The 23893-nt window shown below is 40.7% G+C and overlaps 1 protein-coding gene across 10 annotated transcripts in view; it reads left to right on the forward strand.

The window, feature by feature from the left end:
• The window catches only part of LOC117429076 (unconventional myosin-IXAa-like), a 165929-nt gene that overhangs the window by 136793 nt on the left and 5243 nt on the right, over positions 1 to 23893 (forward strand). For 9 of the 10 annotated variants that reach the window (XM_058998519.1, XM_058998515.1, XM_058998517.1 and 6 more), the window contains 23 exons: positions 138 to 177; positions 295 to 417; positions 3017 to 3097; positions 3184 to 3294; positions 4576 to 4698; positions 5192 to 5341; positions 6070 to 6383; positions 7561 to 9213; positions 10481 to 10583; positions 11290 to 11502; positions 14397 to 14500; positions 14810 to 14952; positions 15292 to 15512; positions 16149 to 16265; positions 16612 to 16800; positions 17273 to 17320; positions 17585 to 17696; positions 18127 to 18188; positions 20395 to 20587; positions 21325 to 21453; positions 21565 to 21670; positions 22108 to 22239; positions 22677 to 22800. In XM_058998519.1, coding sequence (XP_058854502.1) covers positions 138 to 177; positions 295 to 417; positions 3017 to 3097; positions 3184 to 3294; positions 4576 to 4698; positions 5192 to 5341; positions 6070 to 6383; positions 7561 to 9213; positions 10481 to 10583; positions 11290 to 11502; positions 14397 to 14500; positions 14810 to 14952; positions 15292 to 15512; positions 16149 to 16265; positions 16612 to 16800; positions 17273 to 17320; positions 17585 to 17696; positions 18127 to 18188; positions 20395 to 20587; positions 21325 to 21453; positions 21565 to 21670; positions 22108 to 22239; positions 22677 to 22800 — 4591 coding nt within the window. The remainder of the gene's footprint in view (positions 1 to 137; positions 178 to 294; positions 418 to 3016; positions 3098 to 3183; positions 3295 to 4575; positions 4699 to 5191; positions 5342 to 6069; positions 6384 to 7560; positions 9214 to 10480; positions 10584 to 11289; positions 11503 to 14396; positions 14501 to 14809; positions 14953 to 15291; positions 15513 to 16148; positions 16266 to 16611; positions 16801 to 17272; positions 17321 to 17584; positions 17697 to 18126; positions 18189 to 20394; positions 20588 to 21324; positions 21454 to 21564; positions 21671 to 22107; positions 22240 to 22676; positions 22801 to 23893) is intronic. The other variant, XM_058998520.1, reaches the window with a different exon arrangement.

Genomic DNA, 23893 nt, shown 5'->3' on the forward strand with positions numbered 1-23893 from the left:
AAACAAGCTGCGATGCCTGGTTTAGGTTAACCTCTTATTTTCTGTACATTGTACTCCTCATTCGTGAAATAACTACAGTAATTCAAAGTGTATTTTCTGTACCCTTTAATGATTATTATTTTATTTTTTTTCCACAGGCGGAACAAACACTTCAAGTTAAAGCCAAGCCTTCCAAAGGTAAGACAAACTAAAAAGAGGTAGTGTTTTTAACTAGTGGTGGGTGGGGGGGGGGGAGTGGGGAGGCAAGTCTCCAGCATTTTTATTATTCGTATTAATAAAACTGTTCTCTTTCAGCACTTGCTGGATGTGAAATCCCTGAAGTATCTCACAAGCCTGACACTCCAAGACCGCATCACTAAATCTCTGCTCCACTTGCACAAGAAGAAGAAAACGCCCAGTATAAGCGCTCAGTTTCAGGTGAGAAGTATTCTTTAAGCACAGGGTTTCAATTGCTTTTTTTTCCTGTTACATTGCTACTGATGAGAAATGAAGCTGCTGCATTGACAGCACAGAACACCCAAAGCTGTCTGTTTAGTTGCTGCAGCACTGCCAGTCACATTGCAGAAGATGATGCTTGAAAAAAGGGTTCCAGGGTAGGCGCTGTGTGCAAGCAAAAAGAAAAGATGCATAACTCCTGATGAGAATGTGTCTGAAGCTGGTAAAAATGCCCATTTTGATGACCTATTTTTTTCTCTCCATGCGGTGAGCGACCTAGACAAATAACATGAGTATCATTATACAGCAACGAATCACTGGAAGGATTCCTGGAAAGATAGAGGCCAGATCAACCAATTAAAGCCTTGAACATTAGCTGCAGACGTGCGCGGATAGTGGGGATAGGTTTGTAAGGTTGACAAGTTAGAGGAGGTCACACATTTGATTCCAGCTAGGAGGTTTATCTTTAGGTTTCCCACACATCTTTTCTACTCTCTGGTCAGTGTTTTATATATTATTCCCTCTGTTAGGCAGTAAAAATAGTTTTGTAATGTTTTACAGGAGGCAGTTTTATTTACCCTGCTACCATTCCTCTACTGTTTTTACAATAATGTCCACAGTCCCAGAACACTTTATACAAATGCCCTTCAATGCCAGTGCTGAACATGATCTTAAACCCAGCTTTCCTGTTGGTTATTAAGAAGAGTGTGTGTCGATTTTATGCTGCCATCTTTATATCAGAATGATCAAAATGTACTTCCTTGTTTTTCTTGGAGAGATTTTAATTTGAAAAGCCCTCCAAAGACATAAAAGTATGATGTCATGTCTGTACTCCTTAATTAAAATGGATATAGCCCTCCTTAAAAAAAAAAAAAAAATTACATGTTGAAATAATTTGTGAACAAATTTTATTGCAATAACATCAAGAATAACACCTTAGTCAAAATATTATTATTATTATTATTATTATTATTATTATTATTATTATTATTATTATTATTATTATTATTATGATGATGTTAGGTGCTTTCTGTGTGAAAGATTGTTCATGTCATTCATCAGAAGTAATTTTGCCTTTGTCACATATCTTCTCCAAACCTGCTTACATAGACCTTTAAGTTTGCATTTGTGTATAATGTGATTAATTGTTAATTTTATAAGGTCTTCTGTATGCGTGTGCACTGGCTGTCAATCAGTGTCTTATGGAAGTTCTACGGAAGTCTGTTATTTCTTTGCCCCATACATACATACATACAGTACATACATACATACATACATACATACATACATACATACAGTACATACATACATACAGTACATACATACATGGCCAGTGAGTTCTAATTTCCACTAGGTCTTAATATATAATAAACAGATTTATAGTCTGTGAAATGAATACATAACTGTGATGACTTCATTCTATTGAGTAAACCGCACATCCTGTGTGTGTTTGTTTTCATCTTCTGAGTGCGAAAGTGAATTTTTAGAAACCACAATAGCTATACGCCCTCCTGGAATTCATTGTTCTCATAACGGGAGAAATGAAGTTCAGGTTGTGTTTTATGAAGTTGAGTTAGTGAATTATTCCCTGTGGAGATACTGGAGACGTGATGCAATTATTCATCATTATGAATCTATTCTCTCCCTATTGGAATTAAACGCTTTCCAGCTAATGCAGCCCAGGGCTGTAGAAATTAGGGTTGCTAATAGTTTAGCTATTAAATGTCTGAACATTTAGAATATTTTCCTAAATGTGTAACCATTCTCCATGTCTGGTAAAGATGTCAGTTGTCATTTTCATTAAATAATATGTGTATAGTGTCATGTCATTTATTTTTTCTAATAAATATTTTGTCTTTTGCACATACACAGAAAGGCTAATTGTGTACTTCGGGTTTCTTTGTCAGTTTAATGGACAATGGAAACTAATTTAACGAACCTTTGTTATTGTACCAAATCAATGTTTTGATGTTACATGTTTAAAAATGACTGCAGTAGAACAGGTGGCCTTAAATGTAGTACAAATGCAGTCTCATACACAATAATGTTTGAGGTGGAAACAAACGTGGGACTTCACCTGATGGTATTCTGATACAGACATTCTCAATATGTCGATGTTTAAACATTTAGGAATTTTAACATCCCTAGTATGAATCAGTTTGGTCTGCAACCCAGGCCTGTGCTGAACTGGTTATAGTAACCCTTTTTTTTATCCCTTCGTGGTTGCATGGATCTCTCCAGCGACCCTGAACACTCGGGTTATACTGCAAATTCAACAAGGTAGTTCTAAAAAAAAAAAGAATACTGGGTACAGGTGGACCTCTTCATGCCTGCTGTATTTCATAAGCAATAAAAATGTTTATACCTTATTACCTGTTTAGTGATTTAAAGAGATTACAAATAAAGGAACTGTTCCAAAATAACATTTGGAAACACAGATCAACAAAATGCACACAGTATTTTTAGATGTTATTTCCCCCCCCAGAAAAAGTGGAACTAAAAAGTATAAATCTGAATTGAATCAAAAATCCCATCAATAGAATGCATTATCTAATATAATGTTGCGTTTTTTTTTTTTAAGGCTTCCCTGAACAAGTTGATGGAAACACTGGGACAGGCGGAGCCCTACTTTGTCAAGTGCATCCGCTCGAACGCAGAAAAGGTAAGGGAGTCCTTGCTGAGTTATTGTTAATACTGCACAGACTGTTTCAGTGTGCATTTCTGAAAGCCCTGGTCTTGCCTTTGCAGCTCCCCCTGCGTTTCAGCGACACCTTGGTGCTGAGACAGCTGCGTTACACAGGCATGCTGGAGACTGTCAGGATACGACAGTCAGGGTACAGCATCAAGTACACCTTCCAGGTAAGAGACACAGTTTCTGCACAATCACTTACATGTTTTGGTTATATCTTGAATTGGCCTTCAGGGGTATCAGAATCGACAGTAGATCACAGTGATCTATACGCATGAGGCTTTGGCAAGTGATGCCAAGATCCTGGGAACTATTTTAAGGTTATGAAGAAATGGGCATTAATTCTAAAAGATCTACTGTAATGTATTTGGCAGACAATATGTATTGTCATTGTTTGCATGTACATGTAAAAGGAAAGAAGGCATTAAGTTGTGTATTTTAAGAAATACACTTGGAAACGTAATAGGAGAGTCATTTCACCTGCCCACTGCATTGTATTAAGGCAGCTTTGTATTAAGTTTAGTAGACCCATTTTTGTGATGTGATGTGTGCAAGAAATACATTACAATACAACTGTGACGTATATAGCACCTTTCACATAATGAAAGATCTCAAGATGCTTTACAAAGGCAAAACATCTGTAATAAGAAACAATGAGACTTAAGGGTGATCTTGTGAACATGATCCCTAGAATAGAGGCATCTTATTGCTGTCAGTGAACCCCAGATAACTTGGAAAGCACAGCATCTGTTTTTCCACACTACTCATGCACCAGTTGAGAGTATCTGGATGCAGGGTAGAAGGCCTGGCCTTTCCGGTGAGCTCATTGTCTAAGCTTGGCCTTCTGTTAGTAGAAACAACAGCATGTGTTGCTGTTTGCTTCGTGTTTGTGCGGTGATGTCAGGGTGCTGTAATTGTCAGAGATATCAACAACTCAACACAGATATAAATAAAGGTATTTAGAAATACCATGTTTTGTTATTGTTAGGTTCTTTAAAGAGCCTACCCTGATATTCTGGCTTGTTGGCCTCTTTACACTGATGGGGAAAAAGTACCATAAAGGCCCCCGAGTGGTAGGAAATGGTATTCAAAGACTTCCACCAAATCTTTGTGTTCTTTTGTTCTTGTTTTTTTGGGGGGGAATATATTAATTTCACTAGGGGCAGTGTGTTTCAGGAGTACAGGTTACAGGCTAGATAACAGTGTACCTGATACACAAAGAATATTACAGTGCATTAGTTAAGATAATTCTGATAATTCACACCCATGTCAAGTTTTAATATGGAAACAGTACAGGGGCATGTCGCACTCGGCACTTCAAATGCGAATTGGTTCTTCTACATCAATCCTTCAAGTTCACAATTATACAGCATCATTTTTTTTGCAGTTGTCTGTTGCATGGAAAGGAATGGCTGCCTCAGTATCATTGTTTTTTTGTCTTTCGTTGGCAGGATTTTGTTGACCATTTCCATGTCCTGTTACCTGATGGCACTGGCGCTTCTCAACACAGCATTCGAGAATACCTGAGCCAGGTGGACCTCAACCCAGACAGCTTCCAAGTGGGGAACACCATGGTATGCACATTGCAGCACTGCCTTTCTTAACTTACTGTTGCATCGAGTAATAACAGATTTGATTTCTTACAATATGTGGGTTATTCTACCAATAGCAATATACAGTAGGTCCAAGTTAGTACAGCAGCAACATATGTTGAGATGTTGGTGGATGGAGTAGGTCCAGATTAGTTTAACACAGCATGACACTACAGGGATGGAAGTAAGACTTTGTATAGCATACAAGACTTTGTATTTTAAGTTCTGGTTGATGGAGCGTATCCATTAAATTAAAAAAAAAAAAAAAACAGTACAACATCATAATAGACAACGCTGAGATATGGTATATAGAATAGGTTAGAATTATAGCACAGGTGGTCTCAAATTGACCGCCCATTGTAAACTCCGCACAATGCCTACAGAAGTGTACTTGGATTGAATTCTAAGCTGGAAGCCGTTGTCTTTGAGAGCTGTTGTGATCTGCAGTGATGCAATGTGTGTGTGTGTGTCCCAGGTGTTCATGAGGGAGGTGGAGAGGCAGAGACTGCAGGACCTGCTGCACCAGGAGGTGCTGAGACGCATCATTGTCCTGCAGCGCTGGTTCAGAACCCTGCTGGAGAGGAAGCACTTTCTCAGCATGAAGCAGGCTGCTACTGCTATACAGGTGTGTGTGTATGCGCGCCCTGCCCTGCTTGAATAACTACAACCTGGTAACAATCCTCTGCTCTCACCCAGCGCAACATTTGTGTGTGAAGCTTGGTCCAGACCACAAAAAGATCTCTCGTCAAGTATAGATGTCTGTTTTCTAGGGTCAAAATGAACTTGAATTGTCTGTCCTGAATGTCACACTGTATAATGAACACCTTTTAATTTTCCCCGAAGCTTCCTATTAGATTGCATTTGGGTATAATCCGAAATACTGTTGATTTTATAGATTCATGTAGTCCCAAGATTATAAGTACCCTCCATGTATGTATGTATGTATGTATGTATGTATGTGTGTGTGTGTGTGTGTGTGTGTGCACTATCTGGTATTATAATGATGCCTATCGCCCACTGTCTCTGGTGTGGGGAGAAGAATCTACTTGCTTCTTATTTACAGCACTTGTGTTTTGTGAAGAAAAAATTAAATAATAATGTTTCTGTCAAAATACTCGATTGTAAAGAATCAGTGCACTTTAAGGACATTGAATAATAAAAAAAAAGTATTTTACCTAATGACGGCTACAAGCGCTTATGAAAAAGTGTATTCAAGTTTTGTATTTAAGTGACACCCAGGTGGACATACAGGACTTTTGACCCTTCCATATACCCACAAGACTGAACCCACCCCCACCCCCCCATGCTGTGGATTTTCTGTATGAATCCTAACTTTTCCTTTTTGATTCATAGCGATGGTGGCGGAGCTACCGAATGAAGCAGGCAAGAGCAGAAGCTGAAGCTGACCCCGTCCTCCTCCACGGAGCTGCCACCAGTATCCAGTCCTCGTGGCGAGGATACAGGGAGCGGAGGAGGGTCCTGCAGATGCAGAAAGCTGCCTTCATCATACAGAGGAGCTGGCGGGAGCACTGCTACCAGAGAGGGGAGGCTGCAGTTTGCATTCAGGCAGCGTGGCGCGGGTGCAGAGAGAGGAGAGTTTACAGAACACAGAGGCGCAGGATTATACTGCTACAGGCAGCTTGCAGGGGATACCTGGCGCGGCAGAGGTATTAAATTAGCTTGGATTTGCAAAGTGAATGGCAACATATCCATGAACTGGCAAGTGATAACAAATACTGATATATACCACAAACTTGATTGGATCAAGACATTATTATCCTTATCCTAGAGAGATCACATGGCCTTTTAACTCTGTTTGCTCTACCTGCTTTTATGCTATTCTTTGGACATTTCAGAAAGATTGCAAACATAAAAATGATACAGGATTTTAAAAAAAAAAGTATAGACAGGCACAGTGGTGTATACTTGATTGGATACTGTTTGTAAGAAATGTGTCAATTCCTAAATTGCTTAAAGAGCAAAAGTGTTGAAATGTTATTTCAATATGTTTGTTCCACTTTCCTAACTGTGTTATGATGTTTGTACTCATTCTAAGTGGTTAAGGGTTATGCTGCTCCAGTATTGAACTACTCTGTCAGGTAGGGCTGGCAGAGCTGAAAGGTCATATTGTCATATAACTTGAATAGAATGATGAAGCGTGTTCAGTGGAGGTACTTACTGTACCAGCAAACCAACTGGATCATCTAAATTGTAACCAAAAATTGCTGTATAGATGCTCTTTAATTCAGGAAGCCAAAGTAATAAATTAATTGGGTTCAGTGAGTTTTGCTGTCCACCCCACTGTATTCCTCTTGCGGTGCCGCTGGGGAGAGGTGGGGTTGGAACAGCTGGTAGATTCTCCACAGTTGCCCCCAGTCTGTGTCTGGTCCAGACTCAGCAGTGTGGGCTGGCTTAGCAAGTGTGGCATACTTTGAGTTCTTTGTTGCTTTCACCCTTCCCACCACTGTGAATGTTAACGCCTAATCCAAGAAAATGTGAAGTCCCGCTGCCAGTACAGAAACTGGGTGATTAGGAAATCAATTTGGTAAGGTTTAGCAACTGTCCACTTTAAACCACAACAACAATGATTTATTTAATTGTATAAAGGAGTGGGGTTGAGGTATTTTAAGCCTCCAGCATAAAAAACAGTTTGGCAATCGTTATGTATCAAAGCTGCTGTCACTGAACCTTTATTTTTGCTGATCTGCATAAACGCCATAGGGAAAAAAAGGAAAATAAGCTAGTATGGCTTCCATTTTGCAGTCATGTGACTTCTTGGAATACATGTATCTCTTGCATGTAAATTCAAGTGTAGTGTAAATTGGTTTCTCTTTTTTTTTTCAGGTTTAGAGACCTGAAAGAGCAGAAGGTGACAGAAAGGCAGCTGGAAAATGGACAGACGAGTCCAACTGAGGAGGACGAAGAGACATTTGGGAACAAGGACATCCCGGAGATTATGGGAGTGGATCCCACCAAGTGGGAAGACTGCTCCTATAAAGATCGAGAAACCTTTCTGAGCAGACTGAGCTCAACGCAGGAATGTAACCAAGAAGAAATGTCGAGAGACTCTCGCTCAGACTCTCTGGACAGGACAGTAGATGATGATAAAGGTGGTGAGGGTTACACAGGGGTCGTGCAGGAAGTGGTGGTTAGAGAGAGGCCAAAATCTCTGGATGACCCAAAGCAGAAGAAAGTGGTCCGGGCGAAAAGAGAGAGTCGTAGAATGAGGGAGCTGGAGCAGGCCAAGTTCAGCCTGGAGTTGCTGAAGGTCAGGTCTACCGGTGGGGTGTCTCCATCTGAGGAGAGAAGGTGGTCCACCGAACTAATCTCCCCGCAAGGCACTCCAGACAGCGAGAGTTCACGGGGTAGCTTTGAGCTTTTAAGCATTGATGACTATCCAAAAGTCAAGCCTGCTTCTGCAGAATCGGAAGAGTCTGGCTCTCCGTCCGGCTTGCTGGAACATCAGGATATTTTATCCAGCAGCCCTGCATTGCCTGATAGTCTTCAGACAGAGTCTGAGATACTCGATTCTGAGCCTCTGTCCACCAGCCCCTCCGGTTTGACCCCAATCCCTAAGATCGAGAACAGCCTGCCCATTTTCTACGTCCCGCATTCCAAGAGCTCCACTGTTGCCCACAGGACCAGTGAGGATTCTACTGCAGCTAGCAAACCAGCTAAAGAACGGAGAGATTCAGTCCGGAAGCCAGTGGTGGTTGTGATCAGTATGCAGAAAGACACAGTGCTGGATGACATAAGTCTAGTACAACAACCTCCCCAGATGCGGGACAGCGAGTCTCAAACGATAGACCTCCCTGCAATGCCCAGGGAAGTAGGTAGCAGCAGCAGCGTCCCGGGAGGGGTTAACTCAGCGGTCCTGGAGAAACTGGAGAAGCTGAACGTGGAGAAGGCTGAACGACAGAAGCAGCAGCAGCAGCAGAACGAGAAGGAAATGATGGACCAGATCCGGCAGCAGAAAGAGATCCTGGGGAATCAGCGTAAGGTCTTCGAGCAGAACGAGAGGGACATGTTCGAGAAGCAGCGCGGAGAGGCCCTGCAGAAGATCGAGCAAAGCCGGCGGAGTGGGCCGACGCAGCCCATAGCCACGAGCTCCAAGTCTGTGGAAAGACCGCAGTCCCTCCTGATCACTCAGGGGCCATGGGAGCCCGGCACACCCCGGGGTGTGTCCCCGTCCGCAGTGGACATCCAGATCATCCCAACAACAGACACTGGAGATAAAGAGTCCCTCCGCCTTCCGGCTAAAGAGCGTCCGATCAGCATGTTTCTGGAGCGCAGGGATGGGCTGAGGAGAGCTCCACAGGACCTTGACAAGATGGACAGATGGACCCCCAAACTAAATTTGGAGACACGGGATGGTGCTGCCAGGAACGAGCGTATTAGGCAACCCAAAGTTCCAAGTCCGAGCAGAGACAGCACAGCAACTGACAGGCCCACACCGATATTCTTCTTGCCAAAGGACAATAGAGTTGCGTTCACCAAGTAAGGAGTTGGGTTTTTAAGATTAGATCTTCCTAATGTCAACCGAGTTTGTTTCTAAGCAGAAGTTCTTTGCTGGGTCTCTTAAACTGAAGGTACAAATTTAAATAAACTAATTAGACATACGTTTCTGATAATGCCTTCATCAGTGTCGTTTTACTTTTGTAATCTATTATGGAGCATGTGTGAAGATATGGATGAATTTCCTACTCCTTCATAAGATCTGGTCATCATGAGAAGAAACAGATATTCTGTCATTCTTAGCCATTTGCTGAGAACATTATTTGAAACGTTTGTCTACAAGACTTATTTTCTTCACCTTTTACCTATTTTAACTATTCCATTGACCTAGTTTTGTGACACATTATACAAAGCATTGTTCCTTATACAGATATGTTCAGCTTTAACCCTTTGTGGTCCATTTATTAAATGCGCGTCAGGCACGCCAGGTCTAATTAATTTTCACACACGCAGTTAATTTTAGACGCGCTGTTTAAAAGTATTTTTTTTCACAGTCAAACGGGTTTAAATGGCCCTGCATATCAACAAAGCACTCACAAGGCATCTCCAGCCCCGCCACACCCTTTCGCTCGCTATAGCTTTCACCTATGCAAGAAATAAATAATAATAATAATAATAGTCGTACATACCGATCAATCATCTGATCACTCGTTTTATCACCAAACTCCTCAATAATGCGATCCAAGTCATTATTTTATTACTGTAACATCTCAAAAAAGCTCTGCAAATGTCCGTGCTCTCTGTGCGCTGGTGCAGTATCAGATAGCTTGTTTACTTACGACCGCCCCGTTATCTGATACCAGGGCCATGTATGACTATTCATGAGATACGCCTTTTTTTTTTTTTTTTCGACTTGTCTCGGCTCCTGTCGTTCCCACTCATCCATTGAATGGTGTTCTCGACTTTTTCCGGAGAAAAAACGACTAAAACCCGTTTTTTGTGTTTCTATAATGATGTCGGACAGGGTCCGACAATGGACCTGATAGGAATAATTGCAATGTCAGACCAGGTCCGACAATGGACTGCAAAGGGTTAAGTTACCAGGCATTAGCTTGTCTACATATTACGACTTCAGATTATTCAACAACTTCTGATTATTCTACATGGCCTGATGTTATCCATGGTACACCCATCTGTCATATCTACTAAATATGGTGAATGCTAAAAGGCTTGTGTTTAAATCCCCATATTAGGGATTAGCAGGAAATAGAGAGGGTGGTCTTTGACTGAAATTACTAAACTTTTGCAGGTTTGAAAAGGAGTCTGCCACTCAGGAGAAGGATTCTGTCCGTCGGAAAGAGGGGCCTGCGAGTACGAAGCTTGTAAAAGTCACTGGACACAAGGGGCGCGAGGTAAGGGGAGGATGGGGAGGGGAGGGGTGAAGCAGTGGTTTTAACTGAATATGTGATCAAATGATAGGAAGTTCAAATATCTCTGACATAATATGTAAGCAAGCAAGAGGAAACATCTGACCGCTGTATAGAATGTGCTGTGCAGATTATTTAAGCCTATTTTAAGGTTATGTAAGATTATTTAAACTTCAGACAAGGTGGGTTGGGGTTAGTGTGAAATATACATTCTCCTAAAACCCATAAAACAAATTCAGCGGAAAAGTACCTTGAACAGTGCTTGAAATAGTGCGGTCAGACAGTCTACCCAGTCACTGTAGACTGCTACGCTACGCCCCCTTTCACATCATAGCAGACTTACTGCATTGCCAGAAAGCAGTGTCTGTTCACTATCAGGAATGTGTGTAGAGCCCAAAGAGCATTGTGCAAAGACGGCTCTCATTGATGCAGGGATACACAACTACAGCCCCCAGAGCTCTGACAGGTGCAAAGCAAAGCAGATTAACCAGCATACAGTCCTGGGATAACACAACCTGCTATTACACTTGAGGACTGGAGTCGTCCACCCCGGCATGTTACTAAACTACTGCAGTTTGTAAGGGGCCCTCTCTTTTACAATGTATCAGCTTCTAAAGAGGTGGGAAAGATCACGTTTTAAGAGTTTGAGTCAAAGAAGTTTTTACACTTGTTGTGTTATTTGGTCAATTAGGTTGCGAGACCAGCCCATAAAAAGAAAGCCCGCATGGCGCGGACTCGCTCTGATTTCCTGACCCGAGGTACAAACCCAGAGGGGGAGGGGGAATCGGAGGAGGATGAGTATGATGACACCCCCATCTCGCCCCCTCTCTCCCCCAGCCTGCCCCGCCCCCAGCCGGAGCCTCTGGTTCGCAGCGGGCAGGCTTGTCACAGTGACTCAGAAATGGTAATTCAACAAACCAAACCCACCCAGACCTTCTCTGGGGGCGAGCCTCACAAGTGGGAGCATCTCTTTTTGCTAACCCCTTCAGCGCCGCCTGGGTAGAAACGCAATACTGACACCTAAAACCGCTTTGGTACTGCAGTTTTTATTGTCTTTATTTTTTCACTGTACTTTCGATGGGGAAACATTTATTTTGGAACACAGCTTGACCTTTCTGTCCCATTTAAGGCATCAACGTGGCTCTACAAATCCACTTGCCCTTCTATTTTATAGAACAACCTTCATTTGTGTTTCTAAAATGATCAGGGCACTACAAACTGAATACACTTCTTACAGAAGGTATCCAGCCAGTAACTCTTGAGTCTGCAGGTCCGCTGGATGAGATCTAGGCAACCATGTAGGGGTTTACCTTAACCAGTTCATGTTTACCGTGGGCCTAATTGCTGGAACGGGATCATTTTATATATATATGTGTGGTTTTAGCCCGACTGAACACTTCAAAGCTTTATGTACTCTATTGTACTTATGGTTTGGATACACCTTCTATCCAGCAAGACAACTTATCAGTTTTTACAATTAGTAACCAAAGATGTTTAGGTTCTGTTAGCTGTGAAACAGGTTGACGATCTGCGTGATTTCTACTAGCGGTAGTCGGTCTTGCCAAGTTGACCAATATTTAAAATCCAGACTTATCAAGTGACAGCTTTTAAATATCTGATGCAATTTTGGATTATCATAAATCTTTATTTATTTGAAGCCTTTCCTAGCACTTAGCACAGATGTCCAAAGCTGTGTTCTAAACTGTTTCCCCAATCAGTCAATCAGTAGTCCATGATGCTTGCTCTGGATAAAATACATTGCTGACAAGTCTGGGCTCACAATCAACTAGGTACGAAAGGGGGGGGTCACCTGAATGAAGGGAAACCTCAAGTCATCCATCACAGAAGCAAATAGCGCGGCGTGCATTAAAAAAAAAAAATTAAAAATCACCTCCTGTCATCTAGCTGGAATAGCCAGGTTAACACCCAATCATTGCATGCAATAGCTAATAACTGCCTTTTGGGGGCGCACTTTATTCCCTGTCTGTGTCACGGTTTTATTGCTCTGCACATGCATCACTCCCTTACTCTGCGGGTTGGGTTTCCTGTGACTTCAATATAACCTGGCACATTCACTTCAGTTTCACCTCTGCCTTCCTATTGTTTTATTTAACATGTTCACTAGTGTGTGTGTGTGTGTGTGTTTGTGTGTGTCTATATATATATATATATATATATATATATATAATCACATGTTCTATGCAGGTATGGTAAAACCTTTATTATCAGAATTTTTATTTTTTAAGAATTATTGTAAAATTCTTTGACATTCTCAATTGAGAAACCTCCAGAAATGACATGAAAATACAGCCCCTGTACATTTCAATAAACAGAGCTCCCTCTTTATATAAAATAAAAATACTAAAAACAGTGAATTAGTGAAGGCTGAATTAATGAAGTATTGAGGGAGCGAAATGTACAGAACCCGACTGTATTGTAAATTCCTAAAATAGAAGGTATTGTCTGTGGGGCAGGAGGTGGGCTGTTCGGGTTAACAACAGTGTCTGTAATATCGAAGTTCGGACAGTAATGGTTTTACTGTATAACCTAAATAATGAATTTGTTTACACAGGTGTAAGTGCACTGGAGCTGTTATTGCATAAAACCTCATGAAGATGAATATGTTTCCTACAATTCTAGTGTCTCCTGCAGCTACAACTTATTGTACTTATTTACTATAACAGTCTGTAAAATTCTTACAATGCTTGGATACGCGTGGAGCGTTATTTTGGAAAAAATTAAATGAACAAAATTGAATGATGAATAATGATAAAATACTTTCTAATGATAATATCAGCTAACTGTTTTAGAGTTTTACATAACAACCAAATCTGAAAGTACAGCTTACGCAATAGTCAGTTGAGCCCCACAGATTCTATGTGCACATTGCTCTCAAAGCATCTGTGCAGTGCTGGTCAGTCTTTTGCTGCCACCTGCTGGGTTTGGACAGTAAGTGCACCGAAGATTGTATCACCCTGATTTGAAATACACCGTTAACAGGTTTTAGTTGTTTATCCTGAGAAATAAACTGTACGAACAGTTTAAACAGAACTGGATAACCATATCTAACACTTGCTGTCATTTTAAGATGTTATCTTTATTTTATTTTATATTGTTAAAGTGGTGTCCTAGCAAATAAAATAAAACCAGGTAGTCTTTTCCAGGTGTGTGTCTTTGTGCAGCACGTTATGAGGTGGTACGTTTTGCAGCCTCTGTACTCAAAGGGTGAAGTGGTCACTTACCCCTTTCCAAGCCAGTAGCCTGAACCCACTACTCTGTGCACTTTATGTACTCAGCTCTTTAAGAGCCTGCTATAGATTGGCTTTCCAAGTGCATCTTTTAAAATATATTAGTTAAGAATCTGTGAAATGTTGTGAGCCCCATGGCTTTACTGGCATCATTTCCACAAACCAGAAACCAGGGTTAAGAGCAGTAAAATTCAAAACTGGAAATGTTTCATTGTGATAATGCTTTACAAGTGCAGGTATTTTTGTCACCTTTGATTTTACTGTTTTAAACTTGCTAAGAAATATGAATTCTGTATAATCAGTCAGTCTTACTATAATTAAGAACTATAATTAAGAATTGAGCATCCTAAGCTTGGTATTTTTCAATGTCTACAGGTATATGCTAAAGTTCTGTATTCAGAAATGTTTGTTTAACTGGAATTTCACAATGAAAGGTACACTTTAAGCAAATACGTTATCCTCTCATATCCTCTGTTCCTTCTAGCATGTTGCTAAACGGCAGTTTGAGTATTTATAATGGTTTTTTGTGCCAATCCATTTGAAATTGCAGCCAGCCTCACAGACCGAAGACCAGAATATGATTCATAAAACGATGTCTTCCGGGGATCTTGGCAAGATGGACAGCATGAGGAAGAACGCCCATACCGATGGAAGGTAGGGGGGAGTCGAGTACAGTTGTCTGGTAATTGAATGAATCTGCTAGTTGTGTTTTCGTATTTAAAGCCTGATTTTACACTCAAATAGCATTGGATTGAATCATCTGAATGATGAAAAACATCCACAGTGTGGATTGTAACAAGGAGGAGTATATCATGTGGAAACTCTTATCTGCCACACTCCTCTAGTGCTCTGTGAAGCTCAAATAGAAGTGCTGTGGGTTTTCTGTAGGTATTATCACTGCAATGTGACTGTGCCCATAATGCTGCGTGTATGTTTGTAAGCATGCTTCTTGCTTGCCTGCAGAGTGAGAGGGAAGATGCGGTTCTGGGGCAAGACGAAGCAGGGTGATAAGAAGCTGTCGCGAGAGAAGCTGGCCTCCCAGGCAGAGCAGCAGGAGCTGCAAAGGGAGCAGGAGGGCCTGGACACGGGGCTGCACATGGGTGACGGTAACTCTCCTCCATAACACTTCCACAGCAAACTCAAAAGGCTCATGTATGGTATTCAGACAGCATGAGGTCCAACCCTGTATAAATACATCTGCAGGAATACAAAGACAGTTTATTTAAAAGTACAGAATTTAAACAGTTTGGAAATGAATCCTTGTGACTTTTAAAAATATGAAATGTCACCACCCTTAAGATTTATTGTAATTAAAATATTTTGCAATAAATGTCGGCAGTTGCATTTTTGTTTCCTTTGGAATTTAAATAAGGCACAAATGAATGGTAACCCATTGTTACTGGGCTGTGTCTATGGGTGTGACTGTGAGCCGCGTCTCCCTGCAGGTCCGGAGCGGCAAATGACGCCCCCGCACAGCCCAGACTTGGCCGCGGAGCGAGGGAAGGAGTTCAAGGAGAACAAGGAGCCCTCGCCCAAGGTGAGGCGGCGGAAGAGCATCAAGATCAGCAGCGTGGCTCTGGAGCAGGCCCAGTGGCAGAACGACTCCTTACAGATCCTCACCAGCGCCGGCGACTACAAGTGTATGAACGAGTTCCTGCAGAAGAAGGTGAGCCACTGGGCATTGACCTGCTTACACATGCACAAGCCCACAAACAAAACCCTGAATTGGTTTCTTCATGTGAGCGCCATCTTTAAACTGTATTACACTGTAACATTGATCCCATCTCGTAATGCTAAACAGCACAGAAGTTGTTTTAAAGACGGTGCTCGCATTGAAAGAAAATCCTGCTTTGAATCCAAAGTAGGAAAAATGACCTTCAAAATGAGCGCAGTTGTGCAAGTGAACCTGCATAGGATTCTATACACATGGAAAACAGATAACATGGCAATAGACAAGTTCATCTCTGCAAATATACCATATGGAAGTACCATTAAAGGTGAAACAACTTCCTAGGATATATTTCATTTCTGTACTCCCATTCTATAGACCCTTCTCCTTTAAAAAGTGATGTGTGTTCAGTTTCATTCCACAGCTAATTAATGACCCAGGGTATGTGAATAATAAATATCAAATTAGAAGCGTTGAGAATTTGAAATCATTTGTGTAATGAAGGGCACCATTTTATGCACCGCCATTGTGAAATAACTAACATTTGTTTTTAACTGAATGTTTTTGAGTTTATTTTATGTGGAACAGAAAGCAGAGTTCAGTAATGAAAGACGCTTGTCCCTTTCCTTGCAGATCACTGACCTTGACACAGAAGACAGTAAGAAGGACACCCTGGTGGATGTTGTCTTTAAAAAGGCTCTCAAAGAGTTCCGCCTCAATATCTTCAACTCCTATTCCACAGCTCTTGCGGTAAGTAGCCAAGCGTCACATTTAATAACCCTGTTTTCTACTTCAAAAGGCTCAATCGGAATTTAAAAGTAAAACTTTCACAATAAGAAGATACTAGACAAAATTTTGAACTCATTCCCCATTTGAAACATTTAAAACAGATAATATTTTAAAGAAGTGTCTGACTTTATTGTCAACCTATTTGTGTGCATGAAGTACCTTCCAGGTGGAATTCTGTACTTGGTGACGTCTCATTTTTTGCATCTGAGGTGACACTCTCTCTTGCCCCATGTGTCATTTCTGAGATGGAAGTGTTTAGTGTTTTTGTGTTGACATGAGCCCTGCTCTTGCTGTTTCCTCCCTGCAGATGGATGATGGGAAGAGTATCCGGTACAAGGACCTGTACGCCCTGTTTGAGCAGATCCTGGAGAAGACGATGAGGCAGGAGCAGAGGGACTGGAGCGAGTCGCCCGTCAAGGTCTGGGTAAACACCTTCAAGGTGTTTCTGGACGAGTTTATGACCGAATACAAAACCCTGGACAGCACAGTAGGAAAGGTAGAGTGGATAGCATGTGATTTATTACATTATATTAAGACAATGATAAAGACTTTCTATCAAAACGATTAATTTTTATTACTCCTGGATTTCCTCAAATAACAACAATAATATCAAACTAAAGCAAAAAAGGTGCATTTTACAGTATCTCAGGGAGATTAAATATCATGATGCTGCGCCATGTACTGCACTTTTGTACCAGATAATGACGCCCCTGCAGGTGAGCAGAGTCAATGGCTCTAAAAGCAACTTCTTCAAATAGATCGGATGCTTTTGTGAAGTGATCGTTTTCTTGATGTCGCCGGTTCACAACCCCGTTCTGTCAGTTACACCAGCTCTATTAAATGTCTTGGACTGTTCCTATGCAGATGTTAATTTACTCTGTAGTAGAGTGTATTCATATAGCAAGCACTAATAGCAGAAACAAGGAGTGGCATTGTAATTTTAATTGAGCTTTTTTTAATCCCCCTAGGCACCAAAACCAGAACGCAAGAAGAGAAGGAAAAAAGACTCAGACATTGTAAGTCTTCAGTTCTGCTCTGTCGAAACTAAATCCAGCTCATGGGTATCTAGTGAAGTGCATTTTCCTTTGTTTCCACAGACCAAACTGCTTTCAAAATATTCTGTTTCCTAATGTCCCAGTTGCTTTCCATATAGCTGAACCTTGTGACATCACTGTTATAGCTTAGATTTGGGTTGTGTGAAACTGGAATGCTATTCGACAGGTACCAGACACTTGGCAGCCCTGCACTGTCCTCACTGTGTGTCTTCTGTTTCAATGCAGGTGGAGGAGCACAATGGTCACATCTTCAAGTCCACCCAGTATAGCATCCCCACCTACTGCGAGTACTGCTCGTCCCTCATATGGATGATGGACAAAGCTTGCGTCTGCAAGTGTAAGTTAATATTACATGCATCACATGTTCGAGTTTTGCAGATATCAAGACAAGCTCTTTCCCTAGGGTGATGAAACTTACCGAGGACCTGCTTTAGCACAAGTTGTCATAATCCCCTGCGTTAAATGGAAACTGTCTATGTCACACTTCCATTTGTTACACAGATCTAGAGGACCACTTCTCTGAATGGGATGAGACTTGCTAAGGACATTCTTTAGGGTCATTGACATTCTCAGAATATCGAAAAAGATAAATGAATGTACAGTATGTCACACTTCTATTTGAACATATATCTATAGAACCATTAAAGGGCAAAAGACCTTCAGAAGCCTTCATTTGTGTCTGTCAATTTAGTACTGAAATGTGGTTTGCTGTCAACTAGCCAGCAAAGCACAAAAAAAAAATCACATGTACCTTCTCTTGTGCTCAGTGTGCAGGTTTGCCTGTCATAGAAAGTGCTGTTTGAAAACGACAACGAGGTGCAGTAAAAAGGTATGAAGCCATTCTCCTATTTATCTGTGTAGATGATTCAGTGAAATATGATGTGTTGGTAATCTGTGTTTTATATATATATATATATATATATATATATATATATATATATATATATATATATATATATATATATAAATTTGTTGGTACCCCTCCACAAAAAACGAAGAATGCACAATTTTCTCTGAAATAACTTGAAACTGACAAAAGTAATTGGCATCCACCATTGTTTATTCCATATTTAATAGAAATCAGACTTTGCTTTTGATTTTCTATTCAACATAATATTGTAAATAATAAAACAAATGAAAATGGCATGGACAAAAATGATGGGACCGCTAACCTAATATTTTGTTGCACAACCTTTAGAGGCAATCACTGCAATCAAACGTTTTCTGTAGCTCTTAATGAGACTTCTGCACCTGTTAACAGGTAGTTTGGCCCACTCTTCCTGAGCAAACTGCTCCAGCTGTCTCAGGTTTGATGGGTGCCTTCTCCAGACTGCAAGTTTCAGCTCTTTCCATAGATGTTCGATAGGATTCAGATCAGGACTCATAGAAGGCCACTTCAGAATAGTCCAATGTTTTGTTCTTATCCATTCTTGGGTGCTTTTAGCTGTGTGTTTTGGGTCATTATCCTGTTGGAGGACCCATGACCTGCGACTGAGACACAGCTTTCTGACACTGGGCAGTACATTTCGCTCCAGAATGCCTTGATAGTCTTGAGATTTCATTGTGCCTGCACAGATTCAAGGCACCCTGTGCCAGGCGCAGCAAAGCAGCCCCAAAACATAACCTAGCCTCCTCCATGTTTCACTGTAGGTATGGTGTTCTTTTCTTTGAAAGCTTCATTTTTTCGTCTGTGAACATAGAGCTGATGTGACTTGCCAAAAAGCTCCGGTTTTGACTCATCTGTCCAAAGGACATTCTCCCAGAAGGATTGTGGCTTGTCAATATGCATTTTAGCAAATTCCAGTCTGGCTTTTTTATGTTTTTCTGTCAAAAGTGGAGTCCTCCTGGGTCTTCTTCCATGGAGCCCACTTTCGCTCAAAAAGCGACGGATGGTGCGATCAGAAACTGACGTACCTTCACCTTGGAGTTCAGCTTGTATCTCTGTGGCAGTTATCCTTGGTTCTTTTTCTACCATTCGCACTATCCTTCTGTTCAATCTGGGGTCGATTTTCCTCTTGCGGCCGCGCCCAGGGAGGTTGGCTACAGTTCCATGGACCTTAAACTTCTTAATAATATTTGCAACTGTTGTCACAGGAACATCAAGCTGCTTGGAGATGGTCTTGTAGCCTTTACCTTTACCATGCTTGTCTATTATTTTCTTTCTGATCTCCTCAGACAACTCTCTCCTTTGCTTTCTCTGGTCCATGTTCAGTGTGGTGCACACAATGATACCAAACAGCACAGTGACTACTTTTCTCCATTTAAATAGGCTGAATGACTGATTACAAGATTGGAGACATGTGTGATACTAATTAAAGAAACTAATTAGTTTGAAATATCACTATAATCCAATTATTTATGATCTTTTCTAAGGGGTACCAACAAATGTGTCCAGGCCATTTTAGAATATCTTTGTAGAATAAGCAATAATTCATCTCTTTTCACAGCTTCTTTGCTTTATTCTATGACATACCAAAGGCATGCAAGTATACATGATAAAATAGCTTTTAATTTCATCACTTTTCAGGAGGAATGAAGCATTATTTCAATGAGCTGTAAGGGTACCAACAAATTTGAGCACGTCTGTGTGTGTGTGTATATATATATATATATATATATATATATATATATATATATATATATATATATATATATATATATATATATATATATATATATATAATGTATATGTATATAATGACCATAGCAAAGTATCCCACTAACTGTGCTGTACTTTTAATAAAGTCTGTACAGTCATATGTAAACTATGAATAAACAGATTTTTACATCCAGCATATAAGCCATAATATATACATTTTATTTTACAGCACTGTGGAATCCTCTTTGATTCTATCAACCACTTATTAGGGGTAATCCTGGGGTAAAATGTTGTAATAAAACCTTGTTGTGGCTTATCCCAGCTGTTTGAATAGGTTGATCAAATTGACCATTTAGCGTTGGTTTAGTGATTTTGCTTTTTGCAAACAATTGATTCTGAATCCGGCCTCTAATTCCCCCTGGTTCATCTCCGGCAGTACGACCCCGAGCTCTCCTCCAGGCAGTTTGGGGTGGAGGTCTCCCGCTTGACCAATGACGAGCGGACGGTTCCCTTGGTGGTGGAGAAACTCATCAACTACATCGAGATGCATGGGCTGTACACAGAGGGCATCTACAGGAAGTCAGGGTCCACCAACAAGATCAAGGAACTCAAGCTGGGACTGGACACGGGTAAGGAGTAAAAGAGAGGCAAGCAGAGGTGTCATATACACAGGGAGTGTGACAGGGGTGTGTAGCTTATCCACTGCTGAGCCAGGAATTACAGTAGAACCGCAGAGTTACGAGCACCAAACTCAACTGAACACCCAACTTTCAGCCGGAAGTATGCAATCACTCAACCATGTGTACAGCCTAACCAGAAAGGCGGTCCTCAAGTGCCATGCTTGTCATGAAGAAGCTAAAACTACTGTACCAGCAAAGGGGTGGCAGATTTCAAAGCAAGTACAGGCAATTTTACTAGGGACATTTTAGTTTTAAACAGCACAGGTTGTTTGTTTTTTTTGTTTTTTTATATAAAGCCAAAGGAGGCTAAATGACTGTATTTGTCAGATTAAGGGTGTAGAAAGCAGGTGTGCACATTTATTAAAACCATTGAAAACTTTTTTCAGAGTTACGAACAGCCTCCGTTCCCAAGGTGTTATAACCAGGTTCTGGTGTGTTAGTATATAGCTATACAAAGTGCATCGTAAAAGCAGACGCTGTATATTTGAGCAATCGGTGTTTCTTGGGGCTTTTGTTTTTTCATAACATTGAAAAGTTCATTGACTGGTTAATTCTGCTGTTGCCCAAAAGTAAAGTCTGCCTTGTCCCTCTGTTGCAAAGACAAAAGGATTCTGCATTGTTCTTTTTGTTGTTTTGTTTTCTGGTTAAAATTGTAAAATTGTTAGTGTTTGTTTTTCTCTCCTCAGATGTCAACAGCATGAATCTGGACGACTACAACATCCACGTCATCGCCAGTGTGTTCAAACAGTGGCTGAGGGACTTGCCAAATCCGGTCATGACCTTTGAGCTTTATGAAGAGTTCCTTCGAGCAATGGGTAAGGATGCATCGCCCAAAAGGAGCCATTGAGGCTTCAGTAAATCCAGCAGTCAGTGTCCTTGTGCTTGTTTGCTTGATCTCAATTGCCAACCTTGCTTCCAAACCTCAGGTCTGCAAGAAAAGAAAGAGATTATTCGAGGGGTGTACTCTGTGATCGATCAGCTCCCCCGAACTCATCTCAACACACTGGAGCGCCTCATCTTCCATCTTGTGAGGTGCGTGAGACACCATTCCAAAACTAGCCGCAAAAAAAAACTATATATATATATATATATATATATATATATATATATATATATATATATATATATATATATATATACACATATATACACACACACACACATATATATATATATATATATATATATATATATATATATATATATATGTGTGTGTATATATATGTATATCTGTCTATCTAACTGTAACCATGCTTCTAGTAGATGTTGGGCAGCTGCAGTTGTAACAGAAGTGTTTGGCTTCTATAATAACAAAGTGGCAAGCAGGTTAAAAACCAAGTTACCCTTCAGCTAGTAATACCACCTTTGGATTGAACTGGATGGTAAACCAAGCCTGCCACAGCTTTGGTGTACTAGTCTAAGAACAGTATGAAACTGTTAGAAAGATGTTGTATTGTCTTGTGTTTCAGAATCGCGTTGCAGGAGGACACCAATCGGATGTCTTCCAACGCGCTCGCCATCGTGTTTGCTCCTTGCATCCTTCGCTGTCCCGACACCATTGATCCTCTGCAGAGCGTTCAGGACATTGGAAAAACAACTGCGTAAGCAACTCCCTGTCATTGCAGTGAATAGAAGTGGAGCTAACCCCCAACTCGCCCTTTAGTGCCATATTGGGGTTCTACAGCATAATGCCTATTCATTTGAAATTAAAAACAACTAACAGAAATAGGTTTAAAGAGAACCGTGGCTTTGTCTTGATGTCACCAGGGCTATGACATCACATAGCCCTTTGAAATGAATAGGAGGACAATACTTGCCATTGTATAATAGGCAGTATTTTATTTCCTTATTTTGTTTTGATTTTGTGGTCTATTTTAATATTCCCCAAATTACTGAAACTTCTGTGATTTATGAATCTCAACATAACTAGTTATGTGGTACTGAGGCATAAGCAAGTACTGAATTTCATATCTGCAGGCTGTTGGGTGTTATCCATTAGATGGTGTGTCCATAACCTCTGTGTGTTTTCAATCTCCAGCTGTGTGGAGCTGATATGTGTTGAACAGATGAACAAGTACATAGCCAGACTAAAGGACATCAACAGCTTGGAATTTGCAGAGAACAAGGCCAAGAGCAGGCTGACTCTTGTACGGCGATCAATGGTAAGATATCTGAGATCAGGAGACAATTCTTAAGATTTGTTTTTTTGAAGAAATGGAAACATCCTTTACTAGAGATCACCGTTTTATAAATCCACTATCGTAATCCTAATTCTGCTCAAGAACTCCCAAAGGTCTGTGGAATTCACACATTCAAAATATTTCACAAGCAGATACAGCTGCTGTTGTAGCAGATGAAAGCAGCTTGCAAATGTAAACTCTCCAGCAGGTATCTGTAGCACTTTGTAATCCACTTCTCCATTCCAGCAGGCTGCGCTGACTTGTATGTTAAGAGTGTATGAAGTTCAGTGCATTTCTCAACCCCTTCCCAATACTGTGGAAAACAGCTCCCTATACAGTACAGTGCTCCCTCCTTATTTCATAATTTGATTATTCACAAGTCCAGTAATTAGGCCATGTTGACAATAAACCTCACATCTACAATACAGATTCAAAAAACAAACTCAAAAACAATTTTTTTTTGTGCAAATCAGATAGTTAAAAAAATGAAGGTCTTAAGAGCCACCTTCTCATCCCACCTGTGTCCAAACATAATCTGACAGTACTAATTTGTGAAGCGAAGCCACTCAGAACCTGCTTTTCAAAGCTTGGTAAGTTCTCTAAAACTCGCCAAGCCCATTGGTGCCTCATACATGGCCTCCAATTTACAGCTTTTCAACTTGGTTAAAATGTGTCTGTAATATTTACTCAATATGCAAAGTTCCAGAAGTTACTTTAAATTGTTTTGAGTGGATTGTTGTGAGGGCCACTGGCTGAAGACCACACCAATCCCTATTGAGATTTTTCGATTTCTATTACCAAATGTATTTTATTTTAGTCCCTACTTTTAGAACTATTATAAAAGGTGTGGATATTTTATACAGACTCAGGTACTGAAAAAAAGTATGACTATACGGAAAATACATTTTACAACAAGCAAAGTTTTCCTTGCACCCTTTAACTCCACTGCACCCTTTTTATATCGATCCTGCTCCGTTCCCAGGGTGATATATTGACTTCATAAAATACAACTACTGTGCAGGTTTAGGAAGGTGATTAGGAACAGTCCTGATAAAGACTGCTCAACATTGAAATA

This window comes from Acipenser ruthenus, chromosome 24 (assembly GCF_902713425.1).
Source record: "Acipenser ruthenus chromosome 24, fAciRut3.2 maternal haplotype, whole genome shotgun sequence".
Lineage (NCBI taxonomy): Eukaryota > Metazoa > Chordata > Actinopteri > Acipenseriformes > Acipenseridae > Acipenser > Acipenser ruthenus.